Source organism: Sceloporus occidentalis, unplaced genomic scaffold (genome assembly GCF_023333645.1).
Source record: "Sceloporus occidentalis isolate IW3139 unplaced genomic scaffold, rSceOcc1.0.p SCAF_9, whole genome shotgun sequence".
Taxonomy (NCBI): Eukaryota; Metazoa; Chordata; class Lepidosauria; order Squamata; family Phrynosomatidae; genus Sceloporus; species Sceloporus occidentalis.
The window spans coordinates 4,967,845-4,979,985 of NW_028316989.1; the positions used below are offsets into that span (position 1 = coordinate 4,967,845).

The window sequence follows — 12,141 nt, forward strand, 5'->3', positions numbered from 1 at the left end:
CAAGGCAGAGCGAAGCGGCCATCTCCGGAAGAAGACTCTGGGCATAGAAAAAGCACAGGAAATTATCCTTATTATCTATTTTAGTTAGCATTGTTGCATTTATACTGCCAGCGAAAGGAACTTCTAAGGTTTTGTTTTTTGACCTGGATGCCAATTGTTAGTTACCCTTGACTTAGGCAATGTGATACCACTTAACTACTCTGACTCATAAAGCAATATGGCTCATAGTGTCCAGTAGGGAGCATTAATTCCATCACATTTTTAAGAACAAAAAAAGCTTCTCTTTTTACTTCCTGCACTCTCTCAACACTTTTATGTGCTCTCTCAACACATTTATTAGTACATGCTGCCTACTAATTTAGCTTGAGGATTTTTGCAGATTTTAACTGGAAGTATGATTCAATCCCAGCCCCAAAAGGATGGACTTTTCATGTAGGCTTCTGGCAGTTTTGTCTTTGTGTATATGTATGTGTGTGCGCCTAAAAGTCACCTGTCAGTTCATGGCAACCACATGCATTTCACAGGCAAAGGATACTCAGAGGTGGTCTTCATTGGCAGTCTCCCATCTAAGTAGTAACCAGAGTTGACTATCCTTAGCTTCCGTGATCAGATGGGCTCTGGCATCTTTAGGGTATTTGGTTAAGACTATACACCAACCAACAAAACAGCACAGCACTTCATTCAAAGCCCATCGCACTCCATTTCTAAAGGTCTGATGGAATAAGGATGTTTTGCTTGGCAGTGGAAGAAGAGAAAAGAGGGAGTCTCCCTAGAGATGGAGTTGCAAAGTCTGGGAGCAGCCACCAAGAAGGCCTTGTCTCTCATATTCTGACTGCGTGAACCTTAGAAGGTAATGGAGCAGAGAGAAAAGCCTCTCCTGAAGATCTTAGAGATCTAGTGAGCTCATTTGGGAGACATAGAGTGTAAGCCTGAAGTAAGGTATTGCCTCAGTCATTAATATGTGAGCAGGACTTCCATAAATTTTAGGCGTGTGTGGTTCTGACTTATGGCAACCCTTCAGCTATGGTGATTTACAGTGACCCTAAAATGACTCTATCGTGGCATTTTCTTGGCAAGATATGTTCAGTGGAGGTTTGCCATTGCCTTCTCCTGAGGCTGAGAGAGTGCAATTTGCCTAAAATCACCCAGTGGGTTTCATGGCCAAGCTGAGAATTGAACCTTGGTTTGTATAGTCCAACACCTAAACCACTATGCCATACTGGCTGTCTAAATTTTAGGTACCTTGTGCATTGTTGTACTTTAGTAGACTGAAGTCTATGAAAGCTCATGCTGCCAATTTCTTTCTTTCAGTTAGTCTCAAAGGTGTTACAAGATCTCTCTATGTACTGATTTTTGTACTTTGTTTTCAGTAATAATAACTATTTGAGAATGAATGATGTAGAAGGGTCATCTGCCTTCTAGAAGAAGCATAGGTAAAAGATTCCTGAGTTGTAGAAAATGGAATTTCATTTTAAGACAGTTGTTGGTTACATAACTAGTGGCTTCAGACCTTGTTCTATTTAAATAAATTGTTACTTTTCCAAGAAGCAGCTTCTGTCTTCAGCAAAAGGCCCACAAGTTCCTTTTTAACATTAACTAACACACAGTTGTGGTTTAAGGCCTAAGTATGCAAAGTACTCACTGATCTTGAAATGCTGGGTACTCGCAAATATTTTTTGTCAACTATAAGACTGTTGCCTTTTGCATAAAATTATTTGCTTTTGTTGTTGTTTATTTTAACCCCTGTGCTATTTCTTCATCGAACTTTACCTGTTTGTGATGGCGGTTGTTTCAATCTCTGCCCCTCGGAAATTCCGTCGCTATTTGTCCTTTTGATAAGACAATTGTTTTGTCTTTCTTAGGGCATCTTCCCATCAACATATATCCATCTGAAAGAGGCAACAGTGCAAGATTGCGGGTAGGTTGCCAAGTTGTTTGGCCATGAGACCTAGGTAGGAATATGATTATTTTCCTAATTGTGTCAAGCTTCTATTAAAGGCTACATATTATATTTTGTGGTACAGTCATAGCTGTGCAGAGAGACATCTAGCTCTTATGCTTAAACTGTTTGAATCAATATTCTCTGGTTTCCTTATTCCAACATGAGCCACACATAGGGTTACCAGAAGGAAAATTGGGCCTGGCTTCTATATCTTTATTGGTTAAGGAGGAATTTCAGGAGGCGTTGCTTGTTACCTGGTTGCATGACAAACAACACTTGCTGAAATTCCCTCTTCTACACAATCCTTAAAAGTGTAGGAGTCACCTCCAATGTTTCACTCTGGCAATCCTATCCACAAATACAGAACAGTCAGCGCTGAAAGTCAGTCCTCAAATTATCCACGCTCAGTTAAAACTTTCTTTCCCCTCCTGTAGACAAAACGAAACAGTAATTCCAAGCGAACTACCTTTGGTCCAGGAGCTCACCTCTACACTCTGGGAATGGGCTGTGATTTGGCACAGGCTCTATGTGGTTCGTATACTTTTCTTTCCTTTAAATCAGTTTTGTTTATGAAGAAGGAGCATCCTATCTAGAGTGCAGGAGTCCAAATAGCAACGCTTAAAACTGGGCGGGAGATTGGTTTGGAGTGGGCTATGTCCCTTGGCTCCTTATCTGAGAAGCTTCTCCATCACTGGAAAAATGTGAAAAATTCTTGTTATCTTATCAAGCAGGGAGTAGACCTTTGAAACTCTGGGTTCTTGTGTGTGAGAATGAAATGCAGAGATTTCTGGACTGCAGTTCCCATTGGCCTTAATAGTTTGGCCAATGGTGAGTAGTAGTCCAGCAAAATCTGGAGGGCCTCATGCTGTCTATCCTTGCTGTACTTGGGTTCAAATATAGGTCTTTATGCCTTCAGAATACCTGGTTCACCAATGGACCATAAACCATCATTTACTCTTCCCTCTTCTAGGCCTTATTCCAAAAAGACATACAGAGAGAAATATGTATTGTGTCTGTGGCTTCTCACTTCTCCTTGTATTGAATACAACCAGCCTCATATCTTTCTCTCTTTTGTAGCCAAAATATTTCCTTAGTATCAAGATCTTGCAGAGCTCTGCAAACAATTTTTGCTTCCCGCCCAGGTGCCGTTTTGTCCAACCGAACGGCTTTCTCAACAGAGCTTTATTTGAAATGCAAGGATTAGCCACTTTTGAAACCACCCAGTATCTTTGTTTCCTTTCTGGCAGGGCCTCACTCAAGGCTGGCTGATGTAAACTCACAGCATGGCCATGAATGAGCATTCCAGCCAGTGCGCTTGGCAGCTGAAATGTACCAAGTGTTTATTTTGGATCAGGGGGTTTGATTATTATGACTTGCATCTTGCCCATAGTGGGAAGAAGAAAAGCACAGAGTCATGAAAGAGCTCCAGCCTCATTGGAATGCTTTGCTTTCTTAGTTATATTTATATCTTACCTTTCTTCCAGTTTGTACAAATTGATGTGCCTGGCTCTCTTTCCCCATGTCATCTGAGGGATGCACTGGTCCATACATACTGTTGTAATGATGCAGAAATTTATTTCAATTTTGTTGTTTTCATCATAATCCCACCAGCATTCTTGCTCTTTCCCATTTCCTTATGAGGTTGCAATACTTTTTCCCCATCCTGCACCGAATTGCGTGTGTATTTTTCTGCATTATGTGCACATTTTTGTGTGCATCTTCAAAAGTACACAATTTTCCATCAGGCAAAGAGTGCTCACATATTATATATGTAAGCATTTTAAGTCATGCCATCTTTTCAAACATACACATGGTTTTATGCACTCCCTTCGCCCACCACAAAAACACATAGTCAGCATCAGGAATGTCCGACAAGATATGCTATGTCTGTTGCCAAAGTTAGGAGGAGAGACACAGATACTTTCTTAAGGAAATCTGAACCAGCCTAATTTCTTTTCTATCCCTAAATTACAACTGCAATTAGATGAAAGGAACCAGCATTGTAAATCGTAGTTACTAGTAACATTGTTTCAACTAACAATCATTAAAATGGTTAACCATTTGCCTTTGTTCCGATGACATGGCAGTTAATTGAAAGGATCATTGCTTTGGGATCCAGTGTCAGTTCAATTGACTCAGTAACTTTTCTTTGTGCCATTTTTCTCACCTCTGATCTCATTGTAGGAAAACAAGAAGACACTCTTCCGCCATGTGCAGCAGATGACTTATAGCCTAATTGAATGGCGGTCCCAGATCCTCTCAGGCACGCTTCCCAAAGATGAGTTGGCTGAGCTCAAGAAGAAAGTCACAGCCAAGATAGACTATGGCAACAGGTAAGATCCAGTCTTATTATATTGCATAGCTCCAGTCCTCTGGCTTTAGATATGGCTGTGGGACGTCAACAAAGCGATTGTTTTTATGCAGGATTCTTGGAGTTGGCTGGCATGCTTGAGGGCAGTCAGACTCACAGCCTAAATATAAAGAGACTTTCCCAGTTATAGTAAATATGTGTGGAATAATACAGATATACTGCTGTTAAGATACATATGAACTAATTGGGGGGGGGGAGCAGAGTGAGATTAAATTTGGTACAGTAAGCCCTTGGTACCCATTGAGGGTTGATTCCAGGACACCCGTGGATACCAAAATACGTGGATCCCAAGTCCCATTATATACAATGGTGTAATAAAATGTGGTCCCTTATATAAAATGGCAAAATATATCTCATATTTGGAGTATTTTGGATTTCGGAATTCCAGATAATGGAAACTCAACCTGTATAAGGAGATACAGTCTTTCAGACCCAAGCCTGTAATACTCTGATCAAGGGATCTATTGTCCATTGTCCTATAAATTTGCTAGTCTTAAAGGTGCCAAAAGACTCCTTGTTCATTTTATCAGCCTTTGCACTTCCTTTGCGATTTATCTGTGATTGGTGCAACTGGTGTTTAAAGGAGGAGGCCCACTACCTTCTTATCTCACTTGAGGTGGTGATGTAAAGCAGACATTGAACTCAGGATATTAATTGGCACAATTGCTCTCAGGCAGCCAAAGAAAATTTTGGGCTCTGTGGGTTGCGTCCGTGGCTCACCGTTCCACTGCCTGTTACGTCCCTTCCTGGGCAGATAAGCTAAGTATGGAGACAGTTGAAAGCAAAAGCTGAAAAATCAATGTTAATCCTGCTACAGGAAATGTCATAAATTTGAGTAAGGGCACAGACAGTGTCAGGAATGGTAACTGACAACATTTTGTGGTTAGGATTTAAGCCTCATTAATTCTAGCTACACTGCAGTGTCACTTGGATTTGTTCCTTTAAAAAAATCTTTCTGAGATCTTCTTCATCATTGTATGGTGTCTGGAAGCAGAGGTAACGGTAGTTTCATGAAATAAGGTAGAAGGACTCTTGTCTTGCATGGCGTAGTGGTTTGAGTGTTGGGCTGCGGCTCTGGAGATCAGGGTTTGATTCCTGCTCAGCCATCAAAACCCACTGGGTGAGCTTGGGCAAATCCCATGCTCTCAGCCTCAGAGGATGGCAATGGCAAACCTCTGAATAAACCTTGCCAAGAAAACCCCATGGTAGAGTTGCCAGAAGTCAGAAACGATTTGAAAGCACATAACAATGCATGAAGCCATTGACGCAGCATGTAGGTGACAACAGGGTAGTCGTCCCTTTATCACTCGACCACTTTAAGAAGTTAGACAGAAACATCTTGTGTCACGCTGATGAAGTATAAGGCTCTGCCAATGTGCTTACAAGGATGCAGCAGAATCTGCTACCTCTGCCAGGCTGCCCAATCACATGCATGTACCCATGTGCAACATTAGTTGGGTGCACTTCTCTTTCCACAGCCACCTTATGGATGCTCTTGAGCATTGAAGAAAGAAGGACCAGTCTCCATCCCAAGCATAAGGCTGTTTCCTCCTGCCTTGGTTCTCAATAGTAACCAGAACAAACCCTGGCACATCTCCTTGGCTTTTAATTTGTTTTGGAGGGAGGCAGAGTTGCGTCAACCAGGCCCTGGTGGCACATTGGTTGAAAGCTGAAAGGTTAAAAACCTTTTAACATTGGTTAAAAGCTGAAAACCATTAATATTTCACACTGATGTGACATTTTGCATCAAGAGAACATGTGGTCCTCTACATACTCTTGGACTGCAATTCCTATCAGTCCTGGTGGCACAGTGGTTAAATGCTAGTACTGCAGCCACAATGTTGTGAGTTCAATTCCAGAGGGCCCTGGGTTGACTTAGGCTTCCACCTTTTTTGTAGATCAGTAAAATGAGTACCCAGCTTGTTGGGAGCAATTGGCTTACAGATTGAAAACCGATTAGATAGTGCTGAGTTCACTATGAAGTGGCATAGAAATGTAAATGCTATTGCTATTTCTGTGGACCTTGAGGAAGGAGGCACTGAATGCTTCCTTCCACAAGTTCAGAAAAATAGATATGCAGGTGTAGTGCCCATTAATCTGCGTAATGACTTTGTATGACACCAACTGGATGCCGGTCAGTATTAAAGTTCACTAATTCCGATTAAATTAAATTAAGTTAAATTAAATTAAGTTAAATGAGAGGCAGCTGGTTTTGGGACACCTTGAAACATGCCCTGTTGGGTTGACTACATTTTAGTTTGGATAGGTGGGCAGCACTAGAAAACAGCAAGACAGATTTGGGGGACATGTCCTTCAAATCCTGGTTGACTGCAAGTCTTCATTAATGTCTGCCTGCATTGCTGGTAGTGAGGACTGATGGGAATTACAGTCCTGCAACATAAGTAAGGCTACACAAGCTTCATGCTGGTGTTTTATTGTACTCAGCAGCAAAGTCTTTGAGAAAATATGAACTGGGGAAACCCCTCTGAATAGATGTTGGCTGTTCTTGGTGTAAGGTCTTATGTGTTAATCCTCCTGTCTTCTTATTGACTGCTTTCCAGGATATTGGGGCTGGACTTGGTGGTGAGAGATGATAATGGAAACATCCTGGATCCTGATGCAAACAGCACAATATCACTCTTTAAAGCCCACGAGACAGCCTCCAAAAGAATTGATGAAAGGATCCAGGAAGAAAAGGTCTTATTCTATTTTATTACATGTATATTTTAATAAAGCAAATCACTGTCTTAACCTGCTTTTAACTTATCAACTTGTTTAATAAGTTTTTAGTCTATTTAAATTCTATTTAAATAGTTATTTAAATTATAAGCTTGTGAGTTTGATCCCAGGGCTCCAAGGTTGACTCAGCCTTCCATCCTTTCGTAGGCTGGTAAAATGATATTGCAGCCCTAGTTCTCCATACATGTGCACAGATAGACACAAACACACCCCTCTCTATCTTTGAGTACAATTGACGCCAGTGAAAATTATGTTACATATGTGTAAGCTGAAAACACTGGACATTTGTCAATACAGTACAATTCTGGCACCATTAGCATTCTAAAATGTTCTCCTAAAACGTACTTTCTAATTCTGTCTTTTTGCACCAACAAGTCTCTTCAGCAAAATGTAGACCTTCGGGGACAGTCTATCTTCAACACAACTCATACATACAGCCTATATGTCAACTTCAAGAATTTTGTCTGCAACATCGGCGAAGATGCAGAGCTGCTTATGAGCCTCTATGATCCTGACCAGTCCAAGTTCATTAGGTATGTTGCTATTATAGCATTAAAAAACAAAGACATCTTGCAGTCTTCAGCAACATAAAATCATAGAGTCCAACCCCATTCTGTCATGGAGGAATACACAACCAAATGGGACAGATGACTATCCAGCCCTCCGAAGGAGGAGACTCCACCACACTCCAGGGCAGTGTATTCACTGTCAAACAGCTCTTACTATCAGGAAGATTCTTCTAATGTTAGGTGGAATCTCTTTTTCTGTAGCCTGAAACCATTACTCTGTGTCCTAGTCTCTGGAGCAGCAGAAAACAAGCTTGTGCCTTAGTTTTTTGTGGGGTTTTCGGGCTATGTGGCCACGTTCTGGAAGAGTTTAGAAGCTTGTTCCTTCTTTCCTATGACTTTCTTTCAAATATTTAAATATGCCTATCAAGTCACCTCTTATCTTTCTCTTCCTCAGGCTAACCATATCCAACTCCTTAAGCTGTTCCTCATAGGGCATGGTTCCCAGACCTTTCACCGTTTTGGTTGCTCTCAAACGTGTGTGTGTGTGTGTCTTTTGGCCAAACCATTAAAAGAGAGGGTTAAGCTAGAGTTTAGCTTCATTGAGAAGATCCTCCAAATCCATGTGTGGAGGATGGGGAGTCCACAGGTGCAAGGTTTAGTCTCACATTGTCCTTTACCTTCTTCTTTTTTTCCACATGCAAGTGAAGGAGACCAAAAATTTCTGCTAGCCAACCGCAGTTTCCTGATTTATTCAAATAAAGGAAACAGTAGCCAGGATATTCAAACTAGGGTTTGCCACAGTTGGAGGAAATGGAAAACTGTGGTTTGTTACAAACTGCTATGTTAGGAACCTTTTTATCTCAGCTCACATGCAAAGGACAGAGGAGAAGAGGAGCGTGTTGGAGGCCAAGCCTGGTCCTCACGTATTTTGCTAACAAGGAAACAAGGTTCATTCCTTTGTGATTCAGACCATGGCACAAATGTGGATTCATTCAACCATGGTTAGGAGAGAATGAGGATGAAAGAATCAAATATTAACCGTTCTAGCATGTGTTACATGTGTGAACTCCCCCACTCCCCAAAATTTTGTCATTTGCTTGTAGTTAGAAACACCCAGTCTTTTCTACCACTTTGGTGCGTTCTCACTTCATTTTGTTGCATCTGCCTAGCCTAGGGATGGGCAACCTGTATCCATAGGACTGCATGTGGCTCAGACCATTTTCATACAGTCTTTTAGAAAAGTTTATAGACTTTACACAAATCATCAATTCAGCTCTCTGAAAGAGCAACCTGTCTACTTTTCCAAGAACCTAATGGTGGGGATGGAGAGGGAGAAATGAGGAGGAGTGGGTTTGTCTTCAGCTTTGACTGGTAAAAGTATATGGGTCTTGAGAGATAATTGTTGTTGCGTGCCTTCAAATCATTTCTGACTTATGGTGACCCTAAGGCAAGCATATCATAGGGTTTTCTGGAACCAAGATCATCCAGTGGGTTTCCATGGCTGTGCAGGGAATCTAACTTTGGTCTCCAGAATATCCAACACTCAGTGCACCATGCTGACTCTATTCTGGGCCTAAAAAGGCCCCACAGGCCCCCAAAGCATGGCAAAAATGCCCTTCACAGTCCCTAGAGTATGTTGGGAGACATTTGGGGACCAAAAATGTTCTATCTTCCAGGTCCCATGAGAGTCTAATGCATTCCCAACTCTCCATCTCTGCTCTAAGGCAAAGGTATGTCTGAGTTTTCATTCAGAGAAATGCCAGAGCACCTGGAGGTTTGTTTCACCTAGGCATGAAACACCTTGGTACAGTTTCATTTCAGGACAAAATCATTTGTGATGTGTTTAACGACAGATAATGTAGCCTAAATGGCATAACGGTAACAATGTGTTGTTGTTTTGCAGTGAAAATTACCTGGTTCGTTGGGGAAGTAATGGAATGCCAAAGGAAATTGAAAAACTTAATAACCTTCAAGCTGTCTTTACGGTAAATCCGGTTGTTCTAGCTTTCTGAAATGCCATTTTCCCACCCCTCCTGCAGCGAGGTTATTTGCATTACTCTCTTATAATTGTTTCTTTATTACCTTTGTTTTGATAAGGTCTTTTAGGTCATTTGCAGGAAACAGACAGAGGCTATCAGTTCGTGCTGTTCAAACAAGAGTTTGTTATACAATCTGTCAAGCACAGTGGCTTGGCAAGCTGTCTCTAGTTTGCAAAGCCAACCAAATAAAGAATGCCATTTTCAGATGCTTGTTTGCAGAGCTTTGAAATTTAATTTCCTAAAAGGAATTAGTTACACATCCAAGAGCTCCACAAGTATCATTGAGATTTACAGTTAGAATTTTTGGAAGGTATTGCTTTTTTCAAAAAGCTTCTGTCATGGTTTCTCTTCCTTTTTTAGGACCTCAGCAGTTCTGACCTGATCCGACCTCGAATTAGCCTGGTGTGTCAGATTGTGAGAGTGGGCCACATGGAGCTTAAGGAGGGCAAGAAGCACACCTTTGGGCTCCGGAGACCCTTTGGAGTGGCAGGTATGGTGGGGATCTGGGATGGATCAAAAGGACCTCGTTTGTAAAGAAATCCTATCAAAATCTCAGTTATTTAGTTAAATTCCTTATTTTACCAGTTTTTGTTGCTAGGTTCCAACCCAATGAAAGGGTATAAACAGAATATCTGCCTGTTTGTCTGTCCTTCGAACAGATGTGGGATTTGTATGTGAGCAAGAAATCTCATTATTAGCAGCGATACTCATTACCCTCAGAATAGCACTCTTTGTGTTTTTCTATTACAAAACCCAGGGTTCTAGCCCTTATGAGTCCTTAAAAATATTGGAAAGTTGGAGGCAATCTCAGCTATCCAGCAAAATAAATTCTCTAGCTTTGGCTATGATGCTTCTCCTAAAGATAGCTGGCTGCAAACCAAAGAAGTTATTTGTAACCTGAAAGCTGGCCTTTGGTGACCTGAACATCAACCGGACCGATGTGACAGATCACTGCTTTCCCTGGCCAGGACTTAGCTTATTCACATCAGCCCCTTATCTGAAAAATAAGGGATGTGAACAGCAAATAAAGCCACAAGGAGCTTAACATGTACTTGGTGTTTCTCGTTGTTTGCGTGTTGATATGAAACTCACAACCCCAAAAGTGGTGAGCTTCTGGGAAGTTGTGGTTTCCTTGCCATATCATAGCAGACTTTCACATCTCTTGCAGGAGGCCTCATTTTCCCCAAATGAGAGGCTACAAATGAGATGTTCCCAAGCAGGATGTGAAAGGTGCTATTCCTTCCTGAAATTTCAGGCCAATGGGCCCACAGTTTGAAAGCCACTGTTTTTACAGGATCGTGGCAGGCAAGCCAGGGACAGCTGGTAGATTTGTTGATGCAGGGACAGCAAATGCACTCTTGGTTTTACAACCACTCCTCTTACATGGCAGCTGTCCTGATCCTGGAGTTCTCCAATTGAAAGAGAGTCTACTTCTGGATGGCTCCCTTACATCCTGGAGCATCTGCAGAAGTAGATGGCAAAAAAATGATAATGGATTTGCTGTCCCTGCACTAGTTCCACTACCTGCCACACTGCAGAGTATTTTGAGGTCTCTACAACCAGAACAGAAAATGCTAGTTGTCCAGCTATTATTGGAGTAGCCATAGCATCCATACCGCTTCATATTGAACTAAGCAGTCTCTAAGTCAGTGGTTCCCAACCTTCCTAATGCCACGACCCTTTAATACAGTTTCTCACGTTGTGGTGACCCAAACCCATGAAATTATTTTCATTGCTTCTTCATAACTCTAATTAAATAGGTGTTTTCCAATGGCCTTAGGCGACCCCCATGAAAGGGTCATTCAACCCCCAAAGGGGTCCCGACCCACTGGTTGAGAACCACTGCTCTAAGTGGTTTACAACGTGTAAGCCAATTGCTCCCAGCAAGCTGGGTACTCATTTTGCCAACCTACAAAAGGATGGAAGTCTGAGTTGACCTTGGAGCCCCTCAGGATCGAACTCACAATGTTGTGGCTGCACTACCGGCATTTAACCACTGCGCCACCAGGACTGATAGGAGTTGCAGTCCAAGAGTATATAGAGAACCACATGTTCTCTTGATGCAAAATGCCACATCAGTGTGAAATATTGTTGGTTTTGTGTGCAGCAAGATAATTTTATTTTAAAATGTAACAGCAGAGCTTATGTTATCAAACCTTCCGGCCTCCTCTACAAGATCCCAACCCTATTTTCATGCTTGAGAGCCCATATGAAATTGGTGTTGCTTTCTCTAGATAGTTCAGAGACTGGAAGGTTAGTAGGTTAGCACATTGAGTTAATCATTCATATACGTACAGTGGGGCCCTTGGTATCTGCTGGGCTTTGGTTCCAGGACCTCCTGTGGATACCAAAATCTGTGGATGCTTAGGTGCCATTAAATACAGTAGCATAGTAAAAGAGTGTCCATATAAAATGGCAAAATCAAGATTTGTTATTTGGAGGTTTTCTTTGGAGGACGAAGTGGAATATTTTCAAGCTATGGATGGTGGAATACTTAATGTAGAATCTGTGGATACACAGGTCAGACTGTGTAATACATGC

General features: G+C 41.7%; 1 protein-coding gene across 1 annotated transcript in view; it reads left to right on the forward strand.

The window, feature by feature from the left end:
* Positions 1-12,141, forward strand: part of DOCK5 (dedicator of cytokinesis 5) — a 77,629-nt gene that overhangs the window by 20,915 nt on the left and 44,573 nt on the right. Inside the window, exons 4-10 of the mRNA XM_089538865.1 lie at positions 1,863-1,918; positions 2,377-2,473; positions 4,127-4,275; positions 6,875-7,010; positions 7,428-7,585; positions 9,465-9,546; positions 9,961-10,090. Of these exons, the coding sequence (XP_089394991.1) occupies positions 1,863-1,918; positions 2,377-2,473; positions 4,127-4,275; positions 6,875-7,010; positions 7,428-7,585; positions 9,465-9,546; positions 9,961-10,090 (808 nt within the window). The remainder of the gene's footprint in view (positions 1-1,862; positions 1,919-2,376; positions 2,474-4,126; positions 4,276-6,874; positions 7,011-7,427; positions 7,586-9,464; positions 9,547-9,960; positions 10,091-12,141) is intronic.